Source organism: Moschus berezovskii, chromosome 25 (assembly GCF_049115385.1).
Source record: "Moschus berezovskii isolate FMDL1 chromosome 25, NW_MosBer_1.0, whole genome shotgun sequence".
Taxonomy (NCBI): Eukaryota; Metazoa; Chordata; class Mammalia; order Artiodactyla; family Moschidae; genus Moschus; species Moschus berezovskii.
Genome location: NC_142484.1, coordinates 5,291,433 through 5,312,293, shown reverse-complemented (window position 1 = coordinate 5,312,293; position 20,861 = coordinate 5,291,433). Strand labels below are relative to the sequence as shown.

At 52.5% G+C, this 20,861-nt stretch overlaps 1 protein-coding gene across 2 annotated transcripts in view; it reads left to right on the top strand.

The window, feature by feature from the left end:
• Nucleotides 1–4,840: 4,840 nt before the first annotated feature.
• LRP5 (LDL receptor related protein 5) overlaps nt 4,841–20,861 on the top strand; it is a 125,600-nt gene continuing 109,579 nt past the window's right edge. For both annotated transcript variants that reach the window (XM_055415337.2, XM_055415336.2), the window contains exon 1: nt 4,841–5,040. In XM_055415337.2, coding sequence (XP_055271312.2) covers nt 4,950–5,040 — 91 coding nt within the window. In that variant the 5' untranslated portion in view covers nt 4,841–4,949. The remainder of the gene's footprint in view (nt 5,041–20,861) is intronic.

The window sequence follows — 20,861 nt, the reverse complement described above, 5'->3', positions numbered from 1 at the left end:
ATTAAGAAAACTAAGATCATGGCATCCGGTATCATCACTTCATGGCAAATAGATGGGGAAACAATGGAGACAGTGTCAGACTTTATTTTCTTGGGCTCCAAAATCACTGCAGATGGTGACTGCAGCCATGAAATTAAAAGATGCTTGCTCCTTCGAAGAAAAGCTACGACCAACCTAGACGGCATTTTTAAAAAGCAGAGACATTACTTTGCTGACAAAGTTCTGTTGAGTCAAAGCTATGGTTTTTCCAGTAGTCATGTACAGATGTGAGAGTTGGACCATTAAAAAGACTGAACACTGAAGCACTGATGCTTTTGAACTGTGATGTTGGAGAAGACTCTTGAGCGTTCCCTTGGACTGTAAGGAGATCAAACAAGTCAATCCTACAGGAAATCAGTCCTGCATATTAATTGGAAGGACTGATGCTGAAGCTACAATATTTTGGCCACCTGATGGGAAGAGCCAACTCATTAGAAACAGCCCTGATGCTGGAAAAGATTGAAGGCAGGAGGAGAAGGGGATGACAGAGGATAAGATGGTTGGATGGCATCACCAACTTGATGGACATGAGTTTGAGCAAGCTCTGGGAGTTGGTGATGGACAGGGAAGCCTGGTGTGCTGCAGTCCACGGGGTCGCAAAGAGTCGGACACAACCGAGCAACTGAACAGCAACACCTGTTCAGCTTACTATGGGCTCCCCAGGTGGCTCAGTGGTAAAGAATTTGCCCACCAAAGCAGAAGGATGCAGGTTCAATCCCTGGGTTGGGCAGGTCCCCTGGAGGAGAAAATAGCAACCCACTCCAGTGCTGGGTTGGGCAGATCCTCTGGAGAAGGGATAGGCTACCCACTCCAGTATTCTGGCCTGGAGAATTCCATGGACTACAGTCCATAGGGTAGCAAAGAGTTGGACACAACTGAGTGACTTTCACTTTCACGTCACTTTCCAGTGGCGGACTGCAGTCCATGGGGTTGCAAAGACTTAGCGACGGAGCCCATTCAACCTACTTTTAAAATGCTTAAAAAGGAGGATGAAATTTGAATGTCGACTCTTTCAGCTGCAGTGAAAATAAAACTGCCAAATGGACCAGATGCTCCTGGGGCTGCCCAGGGCGTCCTTGCCAGGATGTGAGTTACAGGCAAGCCAGACTCCAGGGAGGGCTGAGGCTCAGGGCCACAGAACTAAGGGGTGGGTGAAAACCACTGGACGGAGGAGAGTGAGCAGGTGGTGCCCACACGAGAGGGGTGCCTGGCAGTCCATCCGCTTGCCCTATCGTGGACCCACGTCAATCGTGAGTCACGTTAATGCAGGGTGTTAAAGTATAGAGAACACTGGTATAGCTCTTCTTTCCTTTGAGGGCGGGCAGTGGTGTCATGGCGGGGAGAGGCCCTCAGGGATGGGAAAGACGGCCTGTCTGATGATGATGTTCCCACTGCATGCCTCGGGAGAATGCTCGAGGCTCTGAGCCCGGAAATGCTGGAGCCCAGGGCACACCTCTGACCACAGCAGCCAGGCCTGCCAGGCGGGAGGGCTCACGTGCCCAGAATAACTCTCCAGAGTCAGCATGTTCCAGCTTAGGAGGGAAACCAAAGAGGCACTTTTCCCCCAAGTGTCAACGGGCTGAAATGTCATCCTCTGATGGGCCCTAAATGGACCCCAAATGAGCCCCTGTCCCCAGAAATGATTAGATCTGACAGGTGCTGAGACCCCCTTACTTCACTGTGATGGAACTCGCATCTGAGCAAGGAATTGGGAGTGAACACTTGCAAATGCAAGGCCTAAGAAAAGCTGGGTGGCGTGATGAGCTGTGACATGCAGCCTTCTGGGGAAGTGGAAGCTTAGCACGTTCTCCGGTTGCTTCTTACATTAGTGAAGAGTCTAAAAATGACTGCCCTTGTGAGGCTGGAATCCTACAGAATCAAACAGTGATTCAATCTCATTGTTCTTGGCAAACAGCTTTCCTCGAAGCTCTGATCAGAGTCAGGCAACCTGGACTCTCATTCCGATGCTTTGAGACCTGGGGCACAGTCCTGTCCCCCACAGGTGGTCTCTGGTGACCCCTCCACTGTGGTCATTGTGAGAGTCTCTTGCACTGCAAGGAGATCAAACCAGTCAAGCCTAAATGAAATGAACCCTGAATATTCACTGGAAGGAATGATGCTGGAGCTGAAACTCCAATACTTTGGCCATCTGATGCGAAGAACTGACTCATTAGAAAAGACCCTAATGCTGGGAAATATTGAAGACAGGAGGAGAAGGGGACGACAGAGGATGAGATGGTTGGATGGCATCACCAACTCGATGGACATGAGTTTGAGCAAACTGTAGGAGATAGGGGAGGACAAGGAAGCCTGGTGCGTTGCAGTCCATGGTGTTGCAAAGAGTGGAACATGACTGAGTGACTGAACAAGCAGAGCCCCTAGGGTGGGCCACCCAAGGGCCCCTTCTCCTCCTTCCCACAACCAGCGCCTTTGGGGAGTCCCATTAGCTCTTTCTAAAGCACCCGGAATCAGCCCCTTGTGAGCCCCCACCCCCACCTATCCAAGCTGCCATCTCTCCTGGGTGCTACTGTGGTACCCACTGCTGGCCAGTCCCCAGCATCTTCTCTTTCATCCTAACAGTCCTGTCCCGACTTAGCAGCCAGAGCGATCCTTTTATAAATATAAATCAGGTCTTTTCAGTTCATTCAGTCATTCAACAAACCTTTATTGAGCACCTACTGTGTCCGGTCCTGGTGTAGGCTCTGGGGATACACGTGGAATAAAAAAAGTGGAAGTCTATTCTTATGAGGGGAAGAAAGATAAGCAAACAGTGTCTGTCAGGTGTTGGTCAGTGCAAAGGAGAAAACTCAAGCAGAGAAATGTAGCAGGAAGTGCTGGCAAAGATTGGCAGTGGAGGGGGTGTGGTGTGCAATCTCCAAGCGAGGTCAGGGGGTTCTGGCTGAGGAGCTGAAGATGCGAGGGAGTAAGCCATGTGGGTAACAGGCGTAAAAGCAGTTCCAGCAGCGGCGCTTCCCTGGGTGTCCAGTGGTTAAGAATCTGCACTCCAGTGCAGGAGGCCTGGGTTCAATCCCTGGTCAGGGAACTCCACCCACATACTGCAACTAACGGTTCACATAGTGCAACTAAAGATCCCACATGTCACAAAGCAACTAAGACCCTCGTGAGCTAAATCACTTCAGTCATCTCCGACTCTGTGCGACCCCATGGACTGCAGCCCGCTAGGCTCCTCTGTCCATAAGATTCTCCAGGCAAGAATACTGGAGTGGATTGCCATGCCCTTCTCCAGGGATCTTCCCCACCCAGAGACTGAACCCGCATCTCCTGCCTTGGCAGGCAGATTCTTCTACTGCTCCCTGGTGGTAGCCCAGACATCCCTACTTCCCTAGGCATTGCAGCCCAACACCCTCATCCTTCACGGCATTCCTGAGTCTGTTAGTGGTGTTTTGGTTTGTTTGCTTTGGTTTTAAATGTATCTATCTTCTTGTTTTTGTTTGTCTTCTTCTCTAGAATATAAACCCTAGGGGACAGAGACATTCTGCCTGAGTGCCAGCTTTGTAAAGTTGTCACAAATACATGACGAATGCCTGTATTCATGGATGGGGCTGTTCTGGTGAGTTGTCTCAGCACCTGCAAGGTAAGTGTTGTTCTCACTGTTTTATAAGGGGAGGAATTCCCCCCAGAAAGGTTATATTTGGACCTGCCCAAGGGCACACCTCTGGGCTTCCCTGATGGCTCAGAGAGGGTAAAGAATCTGTCTGCGATGCAAGAGACTCAGGTTTGATCCATGGGTCAGGAAGAGCCTCTGGAGAAGGAAATGGCAACCCACTCCAGTGTTCTTGCTTGGGAAATCCCAAGGACAGAGGATCTTGGTGGGCTACAGTCCAGGGAGTCACAAAGAGTAGGCCACGACTGAAGGACACACTTTCAACAAGGGCACACCTTGTTCTAGGAAGCAGCAGAACCAGAGTTTGAATTTGGGCCTATGGGTTCCAGAGTTTGTACTGACCCTCCCAGGGCTTCCTGTGCCCCAGAGGGTTCAGTAGCCGAACTTGATGCTCAGGTGGGCAGGGGGCGGGGCTGGGGGCTGGGGAGGGGTGGTTCAGAGCCTGCTTGTTGAATGATCAAAGGTGAGGTCTGCACCCTAGAGGCCGCCTACAAGCATATTTAGAAGAACAACGTTGTCTACCGCTCAGTGTTTGCGTACCCTAGTTAATGTCGAGGGTATACGTTCAGCTTGAAAGCAAACCTCAAACCTCCCCCGATTCCCCTGCAGCTCCCACCTCTCACCATCTCCCGCTTCTGTCCCTGCCCCGGCCCTGCCTGGCGGTCGCCTTCCCGGGCCCCCTCCCCGGTGAGCACAGGTGTCGTGGGACCGCCCCCAGGAGGACCCTGCTGGGGTGGCTGCCGTCGCCGGAAAGCGCGCGCACCTGGCTCGGGGCCCCGAAACTGCCTGACCGCGCGTGCCCTGGGGCAACCCCCTTCGCACGCCCCTGCCCCGTGCCTCAGTTTCCCCACCGGGCGAGCTCAGTCCCGGCCGCTCTTAACAGGTGACACACCTGCTTCCGGGGCTCGATCCGGCCCCAGGCCCCGCGGGGTGCAAACCGGGCGCCCGCCCTCGCGCCCCCGCGGAGCCCCGGCGCCCGGGGGGCAGGGGGCCCGGGCAGAGGCGCTGGGACCCCGCGCGCGGCGGCCGCCTGGCGGCGGGCCGGCTCCGGGGGGCGCCCGCAGGAGGGCGCGGCCGGCGCGGGGGGCGCGGAGGGCGGCGGCGGCGGCGGGGGGCGGAGACGCGGCTCGGCTTCCGCTCCCGCGCCTCCTCCCTCCTCCCCGTCGTCCTGGCCCGCGGCGCCCGAGGGGGGAGGCGGCAGGCGCCCGGAGCCGCGCGAGGAGCCCGGCCGCCGCGCCATGGAGCCCGAGTGAGCGCGGCGCGGGCCCGCCCGGCTCCGGACAACATGGAGGCGGCGCCGCCCCGGTCTCCCGCCCCGCCGCCGCCGCCGCCGCTGCTGCTGCTCGCGCTCTGCTGCAGCCTGGCCCCCGCCGCGGGTAGGTGGGCGCGGGCCGGGGGGACAATGGTCCGGGCGACTCGGTTGGCCCCGCGGCCAAGTGCGCCGCGCCGCCGCCGAAGCGACTTTGCAAGTTGGGGGCGAGTTGGGGCGCGCGCCGCGGGGCCCCGCCGCCCCTCGCCGCGCCCGCCGCCCGGGGGCCGCGCGGGCCCTTTGTCTCGCCCGCCCGGGCCCCTCCCGGGACGCCGGGCCCCGTCCCGCGCGTCCCGGGCCGGCGAGCGGGGCGCGCGGGCGCCGCCGACCCCGCCAGGTGCGGCGCGGGCGGGTTCTCACCTGCCCGGGCCCCGGGGCGCGCTCGGAAGTGCGCTCGCCCCGAGCCGGCCGGGCGAGGCCGTGCGGGCACCGTGGGGACCCCGGCCCCGCGGGCAGGCGCGGAGCGGGGACGTTCGGCCCGGAGGCAGGCCTGGCCGCCCTGCGTCGGGAACTCTTTTCCCGAGCCTGTTTCCGATGGCCGCGCTGCCGGCCTGCCCGCTCTGGGAACTGATTTAAGTCGCAGAGAAAGTTCTGAACCCCGCGCGGGGCGGCCTGGCCTGCGGCGCTGCCCCTTTCACCTGCGTCGCTGGCGGTTTCCCCGCGGACTGACACCTGCCAGGTGTGCCCGGTCGACTCGGACCACCCTTCTGGGCCGCTGGGGTCCCCAAATCGTGACACCCGGCGGGTGTCCAACCCCGGGGGGCCCGGCTGCGTGGGGCCGTTGCGCGGGGTGACGGGGTCCCAGCCTGCGGCGTGGGGGCCTCAGCTGTATACACACACCTCCTTTGGGAGATCAGAGCCTGGGGACCTTTCTCTCCGACTGTTGGTGTGTCCCAAGGGGTGGAGTTGAGGTCAGGAGGACTCAGGAAACGAAGCGCCTTGTGAAAAGCTACACATGTTCTTTTAATTTGGAGATTGCCATGTGGTTTTTGAAGCAAGCCTCTCTCGCTACCTAAATCATTCTCTTCCGACGTGAGTGTCTTGTTTTTCTGGAGTGTGGCTGGCCCAGTGGACCCCGGAGCGGGAGTCCTGTGCGCCCTGGGCTGCTCTTCTGCTGGTGGCAGTTGGGGGTGGGGGGCCTCGGGTCCCTTTGTCTGGGCCTCTTTAAGGCAAACAGCTGTCTCCCTGAATATTTCCAGCGAGGACACTGCAGGGAGGTGTCCTGGCCAGGCTCTGTGGTCACATTCCCGGGGCTGCGGCCCCTCCGCTGAGGTTTGGGGGGGTGAGAAGGGGTAATTCCTCAAGTTCACTTGCCTCCCAGCCCCAATCCCCGGAGACCCTTGGCAGTTTCAGGCTGAATTTGCCTCTTTCAGGAGTCTGTTTACATTCTTGGCCCCGTCTGATACCAGCAAAAAAAAGGACAGTATCTGGGTAGTTCAGGCCGACACTGCTGCCTCTCTTTCCGGAAATGCCTGGATCACGGAGGCAAAAGGGTTTTTTTTTGGGGGTGGGGGAAGATGTTTGTTTTAAAGGTGGGGTTTCTCTGCCGGCAGAGTAGCTTTTCACTGCGTTGCAGTTTAGGATTTCCTGTACCTTGGGGTGGTGATGTTGCTGGACTGGAGTGCCTGTCCTGCGGTTCGAGCCCCCGAAGAGAAGGATCACATTTGTGGATCTCGGTCGCGTAGGAGGCAAAAAATAGAGTTGATTATTTTAACATTAAGGAAGCATGTCAACACGAGGTTTTTCGAGCCCCGACTAGTGTGGTAATCTGGTCCTAAAATGGAAGGAGAGGGAGGGAACTTTCTGCAGAAGCTATTTTGACTGCTCTTGACATGTCCTGTCCCTGATTTCTGTGTTAGATTTATGCCACAGTCCAGAGTGGAGCCAGTAAGTTGGTAGCTAATTATTTTTCCTGATTGCTTCCTGTTGCAATTTGGAAGGGGTGAGCCCAAGGAAATGCCTTTGTTGGAGTGATCCTGGAGCTGGGAGTGGTCGGCTGAAGGTCCATGGCTAGGGTCTCTCCCTTTCGGCCCCACTGCACTGACCCCAGGACCACCCCCGGGGGGGGGGTGGTTACTGCAGATGCTCACTGCCTGGCCCACAGGTGGGCATCGAGTTAATTAAGTGCTGTGGGGAGTCCATGGAGAGTCCGCCAGCAGGACCCTCTGCTTCCCAAAGCTGGGGCCCACGTGCCTGTAACCCTCCCGTGCAGTTCCAAGAATTACCCAGTCCACCCGTGCGTCCCAGCATTTGCTGTGGCCATCCCGTCGTATTTGGAACCCGTTTAATTTCAGCTGCGCTGTGTCACTGCTCAGGCATTTAGCAGAATTTGCTCTCGGGGTGGTGGTGGGGGCTGTAGTTAGGTGAGCACTTCCTGTCCTGTCGCCTGGGCTTGCCAGGGCTAAGGTCGGGGGCCCTGGGGGTCAGACCCCTTGGGACAAGAGCAAGGGTCCCCAACCTCTGGGATCTAATACCTGTTAATCTGAGGTGGAGTTGATGCAATAATAATAATAGAAATAAAGTGCCCAGTAAATGTAAAGCATTTGAATCATCCCCAAACCATACCTTTCCCCCACCCCCCAGGTCTGTGGCAAAATTGTCTTCCAAGCTATCGGTTTCTGGTGCCAAAATGGTTAGGGACCACTGGTCTAGAAGCTCAGTGGCTGTTTGACTTTGGACAACTTACTTAGCTTCTGTGTATCCTGTGTCCTCACCTGGTGTCCTTCCTCTGATCAGGAGTGTTAAATACTGCCTGTGAAACCCTTAGCACGCCCCTGGCCTGGGGGAGGAACTGTTGGTGGCAGAGCTGTGGTACCTGCTGGGTTATAAGGTCCTTGATCTTTCTGGCCTGGAAGGTCTAGAATCTCTTATCACACAGTCTGGATTTTCCTCCTGTGTGGGACCTTGAACATCCCATCCACTATCTGACTTGTTTTTTGCTGCAGCACTGGGTGAAGGATATTGTGGTGGTGAACTGGGCCGAGCCTTGATTGTGGGGGGCGCTTGGGCAGCCGACTCCACCTTTGTGTGTCTCAGTTTTCTCTTCTGTAAAATGGGCGTAACAGTACTTGCTCTCAGTAGGTCAGTGCGTTGACACATGCCTGGCACTTGGATCATCTCTTTTATTGATGCTGTTACTGTTGGTACCTGCTGAAGCGCTGGTGATAGGATGGGGTAGAATGGCGGAGGAGGCCCAGGCCTTTGCTCTCAGGGTGTCTGGTTGACAGGGAGGCATGAGCTGACTGTGCAGCTCTGGGGGAGGTGGGCTCTGTCCCAGGATCCTGTCCTCAGAGACCCGGTGGTCTCTGCTGAAAGAGGTCAGATCATGCTGCAGAGTCTGGATGTGGTCCAGAAGGCACTGGAAGCTTCCGGAGACTTTAGCTGGAGGAGGGAGATAGGAAACACGGGAAAGGTGTTGAATTGATCTTTTTTTTTTTTTCTTTGTTAAATTGAGGTGAAAATCATGTCACATAAAACTAATCATTTTAAAGGAGACAGTTCAGTGGTACATTCGCAGTGCTGTACAAGCACCCCTTCTGTCAAGATACGAAACATTTCCATCAGCCCAGAGTAAAACCCTGCACCCTTTAAACTTCCCATCCCCCTACCCCAGGTCTCTATGGCATTGTCTGTTCTGGATACTTCGTCCGCAGGGACTCACTGGCTGGGCTGCCTGTTGCCTCTGGCTTCATAATTAGTGCAGTGCTTGCGAGGTGTGTCCACGCTGTGGTGCGGGACAGCGCTCTGCTCCTTTCACAGCTGGACAGCCTTCCATCGTGTGGACGGAGCACATCTGCTCATCCGTCTACCCGCTGATGGGCTGACCTTGCATGGGTACTTCTCCCAGCAGGCACGGGCTTGGAGCCGATTGTCCCCGTGGGGTTTGGACAGCGGAGGCTGTTTAAAGCTGGGCTGGGGATATGACCACATTAGCTTCAGAGATGGGAGAGCCCATGGTGAAGGGAGCTTGGCTGGGGCACAAACTGAGGGCCAGTGCTGGCCTCTGGTGGGGTGAGGGACCCTGGGAGTAGACGTAGCAGACTTAATACTTCGATATCACAGAAGCCCTGGAAGGAGCTGGACATTTGTGGCTTACAAGGCCTCTGGGATGGTCACATGCTCTCAGAATGGGGAGGCTCTGATGGGAGTGGGGGCTGTGTCCAGCCCCTTCCTCTGCTGGGCCCAGGACATATTTGTGCAGAAAGCAGCGGGCTGTCCACCCTGCGGGCGCCCCGGGGACACTGCAGATCAGAGCGCTGCTGATGTGGAGGCTGATGGGGACGGCAGTGACCCAGAGAGCTGGCCCCGGGGCCCCTCTGCTGCTGTGGGCTGCTGTCCACTTTCTCTCCAGCTTGGGAAGTGGTTTGTTAGCTCTGGGACTCAGTTTCCTCATCTGCAAAATGGGGAGGATGGCATGTGTTTTTGGGGTGCTGGCGGGGGCTCAGGAAGGTAGCATCTACGAGACGGAAGCCGCCTTCTAGACGGTCCATCGGGGAGGACATGGTGCAGGGGGAGTCCCACTCCTTTTTGTTAAGCTGTTTTCTTTTTTTCTCCACATAGTGAAAACTTTTATATCTGGAATTAGCCAGCTGGACTCTGTTTAGATGATCCCAGTTTTGTCGGCAACATCCAAAGCATCGTAGCCAGGGGCCAGTGGAACGTAGGGCTGCTTCTCCCTGTCGGGCCTGATCAGAGTACTGACCTCAGCCCCCTCATTGTCACAGAGTGTCTTCGCAGCCTGTTTAATTTGATGCTTGTTGGCCTTGACGTCCACAGTGAGTTCTGTTTTCTTCATGGCTGACTTGGTGGTGAGGGGGAATCTGATGATGGCACAGTGGTCAAGTTTGCTTCCCCGAGGGCCGCTCTTCCGAGGATATTTGGGCTGTCTCCTGAGCTGCAGTGTTTTGGGCAGCGGAAGGTGGGTGACGTCCAGATCTTCTTCTTTTGTGTGGCTGTGGACACCTTTCAACACCACTTTCTTGGTCTTCAAAGCCTTTACTTTGGCTTTGGCTTTAGGAGGGGCAGGGGCTTCCTTCTTCGCCTCGGCGAGATCTTCATAAATAAAACAAAAACAGTTAAAAACTAATTTTATTTATTTATTTGGGCTGCACTGGGTCATCTTTCCTTTCCATCTTGGACAAGGAAATGGCAACCCACTCCAGGGTTCTTGCCTGGAGAATCCCAGGGATGGCAGAGCCTGGTGGGCTGCCGTCTATGGGGTCGCACAGGGTCGGACACAACTGAAGCAACTTAGCAGCAGTAGCAGCAGCAGGGTCATCTTTGCTGCACAGGCTTTTCTCTAGTTCTGGCGAGTAGGGGCCACTCTCTAGCTGCGGTGCAGGCTTCTCATTGAGAGGGCCTCTCCTGCTGTGGAGCACAGGCTCTAGGGTGCTTGGGTTTCAGCAGTTGTGGCTCCCAGGCTCTAGAGCACAAACTCAGTACTTGTGACACGTGGGCTTAGTTTCTCCCAGGCATGTGGGATCTTCCCGGATCAGGGATTGAACCTGTGTCTCCTGCACTGGCAGGCAGATTCCTTACCACTGAGCCACCAGTGAAGCCCCAGCCTTTTCCTTTTAAAAGAGCCCGAGGGTCTGTCCCAAACACCTTCCTCCAGTGGAAGGCTGGGATAAGGGGAGAGGCGTTGCTGGCCAGCTGACCTCAGGCTTCACGTGGGGCTGGAGCCTCAGGATCTGATTGCATCGGTGCCCAGAGTTACATGTCCGCTGTCCTGTGTCCCCTTCTCTCGGGATCTCTCTTGCCCAGCAACCCCTGGGAGGTTGTCATGGTGACGTCATCTCTGAACCATTTTGCAGGGGTGGGAGATGCTGTACTTTCTGAGTATTTTCTTATTTGCTTTCTTGGTTGGTATCAGATTCACTGGGGCTTCCCTGGGGCACAGCGGTAAAGAGTTTGCCTGCAGTGCAGAGGACGTAGGTTTGATCCCTGGCATGGGAAGATCCCCTGGCAAAGGAAATGGCAGCCCATTCCAGTATTCTTGCCTGAAAAAAAATCTCATGGGGTCTCAAAGAGTCGGACATGACTTAGCAACTAAACAACAAAAATAATATTTAATTCATTGTAGATTTGTTTAGTACTTTCAGTTTGCCTGGTGTAGTTTTTCTAATGGTTAAACTGAAGCAACAGTTAGAACCGGATATGGAACAACGGACTGGTTCCAAATTGGGAAAGGAGTATGTCAAGGCTGTATATTGTTCCCCTACTTATTTAACTTATATGCAGAGTACATCATGAGAAATGCAGGGCTGGATGAAGCACAAGCTGGAATCAAGATTGCTGGGAGAAATATCAATAACCTCAGATATGCAGATGATACCACCCTTATGGCAGAAAGCGAAGATAAACTAAAGAGCCTCTTGATGAAAGTGAAAGAGGAAAGTGAAAAATGAAAAAACTGGCTTAAAACTCAGCATTTAAAAAACGAAGATTATAGCATCCGGTCCCATCACTTCATGGCAAATAGATGGGAAACAATGGAAACAGTGACAGACTTTATTTTCTTGGGCTCCAAAATCACTGCAGATGGTGACTGCAGCCATGAAATTAAAAGACACGTGCTCCTTGGAAGAAAAGCTCTGACAAACTTAGCGTATTAAAGGGCAGAGACATTATTTTGTTGACAAAGGTCCAGATAGTCAAAGCTATGGTTTTTCTAGTAGTCATGTATGGATGTGAGAGTTGGACCATAAAAAAGGCTGAACACCGAAGAATTGATGCTTTTGAACTGTGGTGTTGGAGAAGACTCTTGAGAGTCCCTTGGACTGCAAGGAGATCAAACCAGTCAATCCTAAAGGAAATCAGTCCTGAATATCCTTTGGAAGGACTGATGCTGAAGCTGAAACTCCAGTACTTTGGCCACCTGATGGGAACAGCCAACTCATTGGAAAAGACCCTGATGCTGGGAAAGATTGAAGGCAGGAGCAGACGGGGACGACAGGGACGAGATGATTAGATGGCATCACTGACTCGATGGACATGAGTTTGAGCAAGGTCCAGGAAGCCTGGTGTGCTGCAGTTCATGAGGTCACAAAGAGTGGGACGTGACTGAGCGACTGAACTGAAACTGAAGCAAGGGGGTGCGTCACCAGCCTCATCCCTGGCCCCTCTGCTCCTTTGGGCCATGTGGCTTCGCCGCATGGATCCACTGCAAGACCCACTTGACGCCACCTTGACCCTCTGGGATCCTGCCTTCTCACATCAGGAGTGTGGCCTCTTGTGGCTGTGGTAGTTCCCAGCTCTGACATTTTGGCCTGCTTTTACTTACTTCTATTGAAAGTGTTAGTTGCTCAGTGGTGTCCAACTCTTTGTGACCCCATGGACTGTAGTCCATCAGGCTCCTCTGTCCATGGGATTTTCCAGGCAAGAATATTGGAGTGGGTAGCCATTCCCTTCTCCAAGGGATCTTCCCCACCCAGGGATCAAACTCGAATCCTCTGCATTGCAGGCAGATTCTTTACTAATGAGCCACCAGGGAAGCCCTCCCCACTCTTGAGCATACTTTAATACACTCACTATGTCATGCAATCGTCACCACCATCTATTTCCAGATATTTTTGTCACCCCAAAGAGAAACTGTGCCCATTCAGTGATCATTCCCTATTTCTCACTGGTAACCTCTCTTCTTTTTGCCTTTATCATACTGGAAAAATAAAAGGAAAGGTTCCCAGTAAGAAATGGGAAGTGATTACTGAATTGATGCTTTTGAACTGAAGTGTTGGAGAAGACTCTTAGAGTCCCTTGGACTGAAAGATCAAACCAGTCAATCCTAAAGGAAATCAACCCTGAATATTCATTGGAAGGACAGATGCTGAAGTTCCAATATTTGGCCACCTGATGCAAAGAACTGACTCATTGAGAAAGACCCCGATGCTGGGAAAGATGGAAGGCAGGAGGAGAAGGGGACAACAGAGGATGAGATGGTTGGATGGCATCACTGTCTTGATGGACCTGAGTTTCATATGGCCATTCTGTATTTAATTTTTGAGGAACCCTGAAGCCATCTTCCATAGCCGCTGCACCCTTTTACATCCTCCCCCAGCGACAAACAAGGGTTCCAGTCTCTCCCCATCCTGGCCAGTGCTGGTTACGGCTGACACCCTGTTTGGGCCCCACCAGCCTGGCAGGTGTGAAGTGGCTCCCCACTGTGGTTTTGACTTGCATTTTCCTGGTGGTTAATGATGTTGAACATCTTGATACATGCTTGTTGGCCACTTTCTTTTACAAATGTGTTTATATTAAAATGCATGAATATATTATACATTATGTATATAATATATCATGAATATGTATAACTTCAACACTTAACTGCGTGGTTCCTCTTTCTGTGAAAACCAGTGTCCTCGATGACCTGTTTTCTCCCCTTGGAGGTGGCCATACCCTCAACACCAAGTTTAACGTGTTGTTTTGTTTTGAACATGTGCTCATTTTCTACATAAATCCTGTCATCCTATAATCTTGTCTTTTTCATTTGCTGTTGTGTCACTAACATTTTCTGTATCTGTACTTTCAGATTCTCAGTCTTTTTTAAAAGCTAAGTAGTATTTCCTAGTATGTAGTATAGTACTTAGTCGCTCAATCATGTCCGACTCTCTGAGACCCCATGGACTGTATAGCCCACCAGGCTCCTCTGTCCATAGGGATTCTCCAGGCAAGAACACTGGAGCGGTTTGCCATGCTTTCCTCCAGGGGATCTTCCCAACCCAGGTCTCCTGTGTTGCCGGAAGATTCTTTTCCATCTGAGCCACCAGAGCAGCCCATTCCTAGTATGTGGATACTGTATTTCATGGCTTTTACCCAGCTGAGGAACATTTATGTTTTTCTAGGCTTTATTGCTATTGCAGGTCATGACACAGCGAATAACTGCATATGTGCCTGTGCACCTGTGTATAAACTCTCTTGTATGATACCTTCCTTATCAAAGAGTAGATCCATTTGTACAACTTTAAAGATACTGACATTCCTCCAAAAAGGCTGCACCAGTTTCTACCCTATCAGGCATCTCTGAGGGTACACACTTTCCCCTCACCTCTCTGTTGCTAGAAATTACCAGATTCTATTTTTTAAAATCAATTTGGTTACAAATTATAACACACTTTGATTTGTTATAGGTCCTGGAGTTTGGTCAAAGTCATGTGCATCGAGTTGGTGATGCCAACCAACCATCTCATTCTGTGTCACCCACTTCTCCTGCCCTCAATCTTTCCCAGCATCAGAGCCTTTTCCAATGAGTCGGCTCTTCACATCAGGTGGCCAAAGTATTGGAACTTCAGCATCAGTCCTTCCAATGAATGTTCAGGACTGATTTCCTTTAGAATGGACTGATTTGATCTCCTTGCAGTCCAAGGGCCTCTCAAGGGTCGTCTCCAGCTTTTGAAAGCATCAGTTTTTCTGTGCTCAGTCTTCTTTATGGTCCAACTCTCACATCCGTGCATGACTACTGGAAAAACCATAGCTTTGACTATCAGCAAAGTGATGTCTCTGCTTTTTAATACACTGTCTGGGTTTGTCATAGCTTTCCTTCAAAGGAGCAGGTGTCTTTTAATGTCATGGCTGCAGTCACCATCCGAAGTGATTTTGGAGCCAAAAAAAAGAAAATCTGTCACTGCTTCCACTTTTCCCCCCATCTCTTTGCCATGAAATGATCTTAATTTTTTGAGTGTTGAATTTTAAGCCAGCTTTCTCACTCTTCTCTTTCACCCTCATCAAGAGGCTCTTTGCTGCTGCTGCTGCTAAGTCGCTTCAGTCGTGTCCAACTCTGTGCGACCCCATAGACGGCAGCCCACCAGACTCCCCCATCCCTGGGATTCTCCAGGCAAGAACACTGGAGTGGGTTGCTATTTCCTTCTCCAATGCATGAGAGTGAAAAGTGAAAGTGAAGGCGCTCAGTCGTGTCCGACTCTTTGCGACCCCATGGACTGCAGCCTACCAGGCTCCTCCGTCCATGGGATTTTCCAGGCAAGAGTACTGGAGTGGGTTTTAGTTCCTCTTGATTTGTAGGAACTCTACGGATTTGTGGGCTTCCCTTGTGACTCAACTAGTAAAGAATCTGCCTGCAGTGTGGGAGACCTGGGTTCGATCCTTGGGTTGGGAAGATCCCCTGGAGAAGGGGAAGGCTACCCCCTCCAATATTCTGGCCTGGAGAATTCCGTGGGTGGTGTAGTTCATGGGGTCGCACAGAGTTAGATGTGACTGAGCTCCTTTCACTTTCACTACTGATTTGTAGGAACTCTTCATTTGCTATGGACATGAATTCTTTAATGTATTTGCTCCAGATTTTTCTTCTGGTCTGTAGCTAGTCCTTCTTCTTTGTTTTTAGTGGTTTATTATTCCAGAAACATCAGAAAGTTCCATGTAATGAAACTCAGTCTGTTCTCTGATGGATTCTGGGTCCCATGCCTTGTTTCTCTACCCTTAGATGATAAATGCACCTTCCTTTATTTTCTTCCAGGACTGTTATTATTTTGTTGTTTTATATTCAGACATTATTCATGTTGCTTTGTGTGTGTGTGGTTATGGTTTTGGGGATATATGGTATGAGGTGAGGATCTGAATGGTCCACCCCTGCCCCCCAGTAAAGGAACAGGGAGTGAATGGTATGGCTTATCTAACTCTAACCCTCATTTGTGTAAAATGCCACTTTTTCACCTACAGTGTTCTCAGGTGCTTGCCTCCTTGTTCTGGAACCTTCCCTCCTCTCTTGACCCACCAGTGTCTTTCTGTACCAGCCTGCTGCTGTTTTTAATCTCTGCAGCATCATTGTATATTTTGAGATCTATTGTGAAATTACCCTTCCATTGTTCCTTTTGAGAAATTGTGTTGACTCTTCTTGTGCGTTTACTTTTTGGGAATAAACTTCACAGTCAGCCTATGAGATTCTGTCTTTTGCTCTCTTGATCTGGGGACAGCAACTGGTGACATTTGATGGGTGTCAGAGGGCTGGGCTTTAGATATGGCCTCCAGCAAGCAATCTGCTCTCCGGCTGTGGCAAGAGATTCGTGTGCGGCCACGATTGAGCTGGTGCTCGCATTTTTGGTTCCCGTTAGCATGTGGAGCGCTTCAGAGGCGGTGTGTCTGCCGGATGGCCTGGGCCACTCCTGCTGCCCGCCTCCCGCCCGCGTCCACTGGGGACACAAGCTCTAGTGCAACTAATTCTAGTGCCAGCCCAGAGGCAAATATAATTACCTCTTAAATGATTGCTCTCCTGCCCTCGTTCATTCCAGAACAAAATGTGAGCAACTTTAATTTCTTCCCTGGGCTGTACCCCTCTATTAACCCAGATGGGGAGGCGGTACCTGCCTAACAGAACTCTCAGGAAATTGCTCAGTGGGCATTAGAGGCCGCCTGAGTGTGTGGCCCCGGCCCAGACACGTGAGTGCGGGGGCCTGGGGCCTCCCAGACCCGCCTCTTGTGGGCAGCTGCCACCATGGACTCCACCCTGGAGTGAGCAGGCATGGTCCTCGATGGGAGCGAGGGGGTGCCTTCCCTACAAGCTGGTTGCCGAGCAAGGTGTGGATGCTTGAGCTAGCATTCACTGGGGAAGGCCATGGCTCTGAATTTTCCCCAGAGTGAGCTTGGTTCCCCAAAGAAGACTGGATGGGGGATTGGGGTGTGGTGGTGTCATCTCAGCCGCCTGCCCTGTTTCCTGTCTACTCAGACTGGAAGTGGGGGGCACTTTGGTGCCCATTCTTCCTCTCCTCTCTGGATGTGGTCTGTCTTCCTTCCTTCCCAAACCCAGACTCCTGGCTCTGAGGCCTCTGCCTGGGCCCTCACAGGGCCCCACGGAAGACGAGATTCTGGGGAGAGGATTGCACCAGCTTCTGGTTGCTGTTCAGCCCCTCAGTCGTATCTGACTCTGTGACTTCTTGGACTGGAGCCCGCCAGGCTCTCTGTCCATGGGATTGTCCAGGCAAGAGTACTGCCATGGGTTGCCATTTCCTCCTGCAGGGGATCTTCCCGACCCAGAGATCAGAGCTGCATCCCTTGGCTTGGCAGGTGGATTCTCATGTACCTGGGAAGCCTCGCTTCTAGTTGGTCTCAGCTTTCCAGAACCTTTCCCTTGCTCATCTATCTTTCATTCTGGCCAGATTCATTTTTCTGAAACTAGCTTCATTATGTCCTCCCCTTTTTAAGAAAATGTACACTGGTTTCTGGATGTCCAGAGTTGAAACGCTTTGGCCTGGCATTCCACGCTGCCACTGAGCTGGCATTAGCCTTCTCTGCGCTCCAAGGTGAGCTCTTCTCCAGGCAGATCCATCTCCTCCGAGTCCATGGTCTCCTCTGAGACCTTCCATGGGCCACCCAGTCTGAGGGCCTGGGGGGCAGATGTCTCCATCCCCTCCTTCTGTCTCTGGCCTGGTATCTGGTGGGCAGAAGCCCTGAGGATGCCCAAGGCCTCGTCTGCCTGGGGAGTGGCTCTCACCCATCCTTACTCCCTCTGGCCCCTAAATCTACTGTGTCGTGAACTCCCGCCTGCATCTCAGACTCTACCCTGATTGTTTCCCGGGTTGTAGAACACCTGTCCTGCTACATGACAGAAGGCTTCTGGGGCCAAGTGTGGGACCCCCCTCCCCCACTTAGAGCCCGCATTTCTTTTTTAAAGATTTTCTTGACCATTTTTAAAGTCTGTTGAGTCTGTTACAATATTGCTTCTGTTTTATGTTTTGTTTTTTTGGCCATGAGGTCTGTGGGACCCTAACCCTGACCAGGGATTGAACCCATACCCCCTTAATGGAAGGTGAAGTCTTAACCACTGGACTGCTAGGGAAGTCCTAGAACCCATATTTCTGATGTCTGTGTTCTAAGATGAAAAGTGAAAATGTTAGTCGCTCAGTCATGTCCAACTCTGCAACCCCATGGACTGTAGCCTGCCAGGCTCCTCCAGGCAAGAATACTGGAGTGGGTAGTCATTCCTTTTCCAGGAAATCTTCCCAACCTATGGATCGAACCCAGGTCTCCTATACTGCAGGCAGATTTTTTTACCATTTGAGCTGCCTGGGATTCTAAGATGGCCTGCTTTAAATAAAGCTAGCCTTTGTTTTACTTCAAGAAACCCAGCGAATCTCAGATGCACTTGATTGTGACGTCTTGGGTCCAAATAACACCTCCCCACCTCTTGGAAATCAACCTTGAATATTCATTGGAAGGATTGATGCTGAAACTGAAGCTCCAGTACTTTGGCCACCTGATGTGAAGAGCTGATTCATTGAAAAAGACCCTCATGCTGGGAAAGATTGAAGGCAGGAGGAGAAGGGCATGACAGAGGATGGCATGGATGTTGGATGGAGGTTGGATGGCATCACCGACTCAATGGACAGGAGTTTGAGCAAGCTCCGGAAGTTGGTGATGGACAGGAAAGCCTGGTGTGCTGCGGTCCATGGGATCGCAAAGAGGCAGACATGACTGAGCACCTGAACAACACCTTCCACAGCCCAGACTGAGACTTCACAGGGGGCCTGACACCTGCATTTTTCATTCATAGTTTGTATCATCTTTCAAAATAGTGTAGAACGTTTTCAATCACGCAAAAATAGTGGGAGTGGTGGGCGAACGATTTTTATGCTAAAAAAGAAAGCTTGTGTGCTTTTGAGTGACAACTGCAGAATAGGAAGCTGAATGACAGATACTGTTAATGAATTTTCAGGAATTTAAGCATTAAGAGAGCATTGTCCCTTTAACGTTGCCCCCTTGAAAGATATTTTAGTTCTTTTCTCAGTTGTATTGCTTGTTAAAATTGAATGTTGTATCGCTTGTTAAAATTGAAAATTTTCTTAACTAAAAATAAGACTGTTAGGGACATCCCTGGTGGTCCAATGGTCAAGACTTCACCTTTTGATGCCGGGGATGTGGGTTTGATCCCTGGTCGGAGAGCTAAGATCCCACATGCCTCACGGCCAAAATGCAAAACATAAAACAGAAGCGATATTATAACAAATTCAATAAGGACTTTAAAACTGGTCAACATCCAAAAAATAAAAAGAATAAGACTGTCTTTTCTATATTTAAGCAGGTTTGTGGTGTTGGAGATTTTCTAATTAGGTATATTTATCTCTGTACCATTTTATTTAGTGTCCATTCAAAGCATTGGAATAAGTTAAATGAATTTTTAATAAAAAGTTGCCTCCTTGGACGTCTGAAGCTTGTTCAGGTCGCATTGGTACTGCCCGGCGTTGGCATGAGTTTGCTCGGTACCATTTGATTCCTGGGCTTTTGCTGTGTCGTGGGCAAGCGGGCGGTGCCTGGCATCCGAGCCTGGCCGCGGTGGGCTTGCCACTTCTGCCTTCTCCTTTAAGAGACTCGCTAATCTGCGCCTGGCCACCGCAGCCCGGGTCCTTGTCTGGCTCACTGCTGAGGCTCTGAGGCTGCCCAGAACCCACGAGCTGCTGACTGCCTGCTCAGGGTGCCCCAGAGGAGGAGTGGCCTGTGCTAGCTTTTACCATGTTGCCTGTGTTGGCAGAGTTTTCTCCAGCTGAAGTGTTGGCTCACAGGGCTGAGGTGCTGGCTCTCTGCCAGGGGGAGCCCAGTTCAGGGGACCTGGGCATGCCCCCCCCGCAGAGAGCATAGTCCTGGTTACCTTGGCGCAGGCAGTGGTCTGCCCTCGGGGCGGCCCGTGCCACCTCCTTCAAGCAGTGAGTGGTTCACGAAGTACGGAGAACGCTTAGTACCAAAGAGCATTTCCATCCCTTTGGCTACTAGGTCTAGTTTTTAAAAAAATTTTTCCCTCTTTTGAAAGATTTTATCCTTCCAGGGAAAGTACATTTGTTAAGTAGCAATCTTTTCTGCTTATTGATCCAAGACGCGCACAGTGGCCAAGCCGGGCTTGCAGGGTTTCCATCAGTCCCTCACCAGGGAGTTTCCATTTGGCTTCTCAGCCATGAAAGTGTCTCTTGGGGCCAGCACACCATGTGGCCCCTTGGGCTGTGGAGCCAGGCTTGGAATGAACTGATTTGGAGGAGGACATGGGGTCGGTTCCAGGATCCAAACAGATCTGGCCTCAAGGTGGGCGCTGGGCTTCAGGCAGCCCCCTTGCTCTGCTCTTCCCGTGGGGCTCCAGGAAGACCCGTTCAGAGCACCCACTAGGTGACTTTCTCCTGCTGGGCTCCAGGGACCCTCCCTGCAGGGCCCAGGTCTTAACATCACATTTGTCTAGGTACCCAGTGCCCCGCCCTGCCAGGGTAGAAGATGGCTGAAGGGGGGAACCCCACCCCACACTCTGCCCTCCAGCCTTGGATGCCTGAAGGATTGTGTTAGGGACTTTGGACCGGTGAGGGGGCAGTTTTCCAGACTCTCTGGGCATTTAGTCCCCAGTCTGATCTTCCGTCATAAGGGTTAAGGTCTCTGGATGGCAGGGATCTCAAGGGATGTTGTGTTTTCAGGGGGAACTGGTGAGGTTTAGGGTTTTTCTGGGCTTCTCTGGCTGGTGACAGCCGCGCAGGGTGCCGACACAGGTAGGGGTGCCCAGTTAGGAATGCGTTCTCATCTGTGACGTGTGAGGTCCTGTGGTATCAAGATCAAGGGACACAATCGGTACTAGTGTCCCTTGCCTCCCCTTTGTAGGTGTGAAGAGGACAGGTGGACCTCTCTTTCCTCTTGCCTGCCCACAGGACCTAAGGCCAGCTTGGTCCCCAGTGGACACTCCAGGCGGTCACCCTGGCGTGGTGTGTGGTCCCCTCCAACAGCTGTGTCCAGTGCTGGCCTCCGAGCAGACCTGCTATCTTGGACACTCTGAGTGCCCGGCCTCCTTCCCTGTCACCACCCACCCTGGTTTGCTGGGAACAGCTGAGGGGGCGGCTGGCGGAATCCCAGCTGCGATCCTGGGGGCCCTGGCCTGGGGGCTGTCCACTCAGCCTCCCCAGGCTGGAATCCCGGGGCACA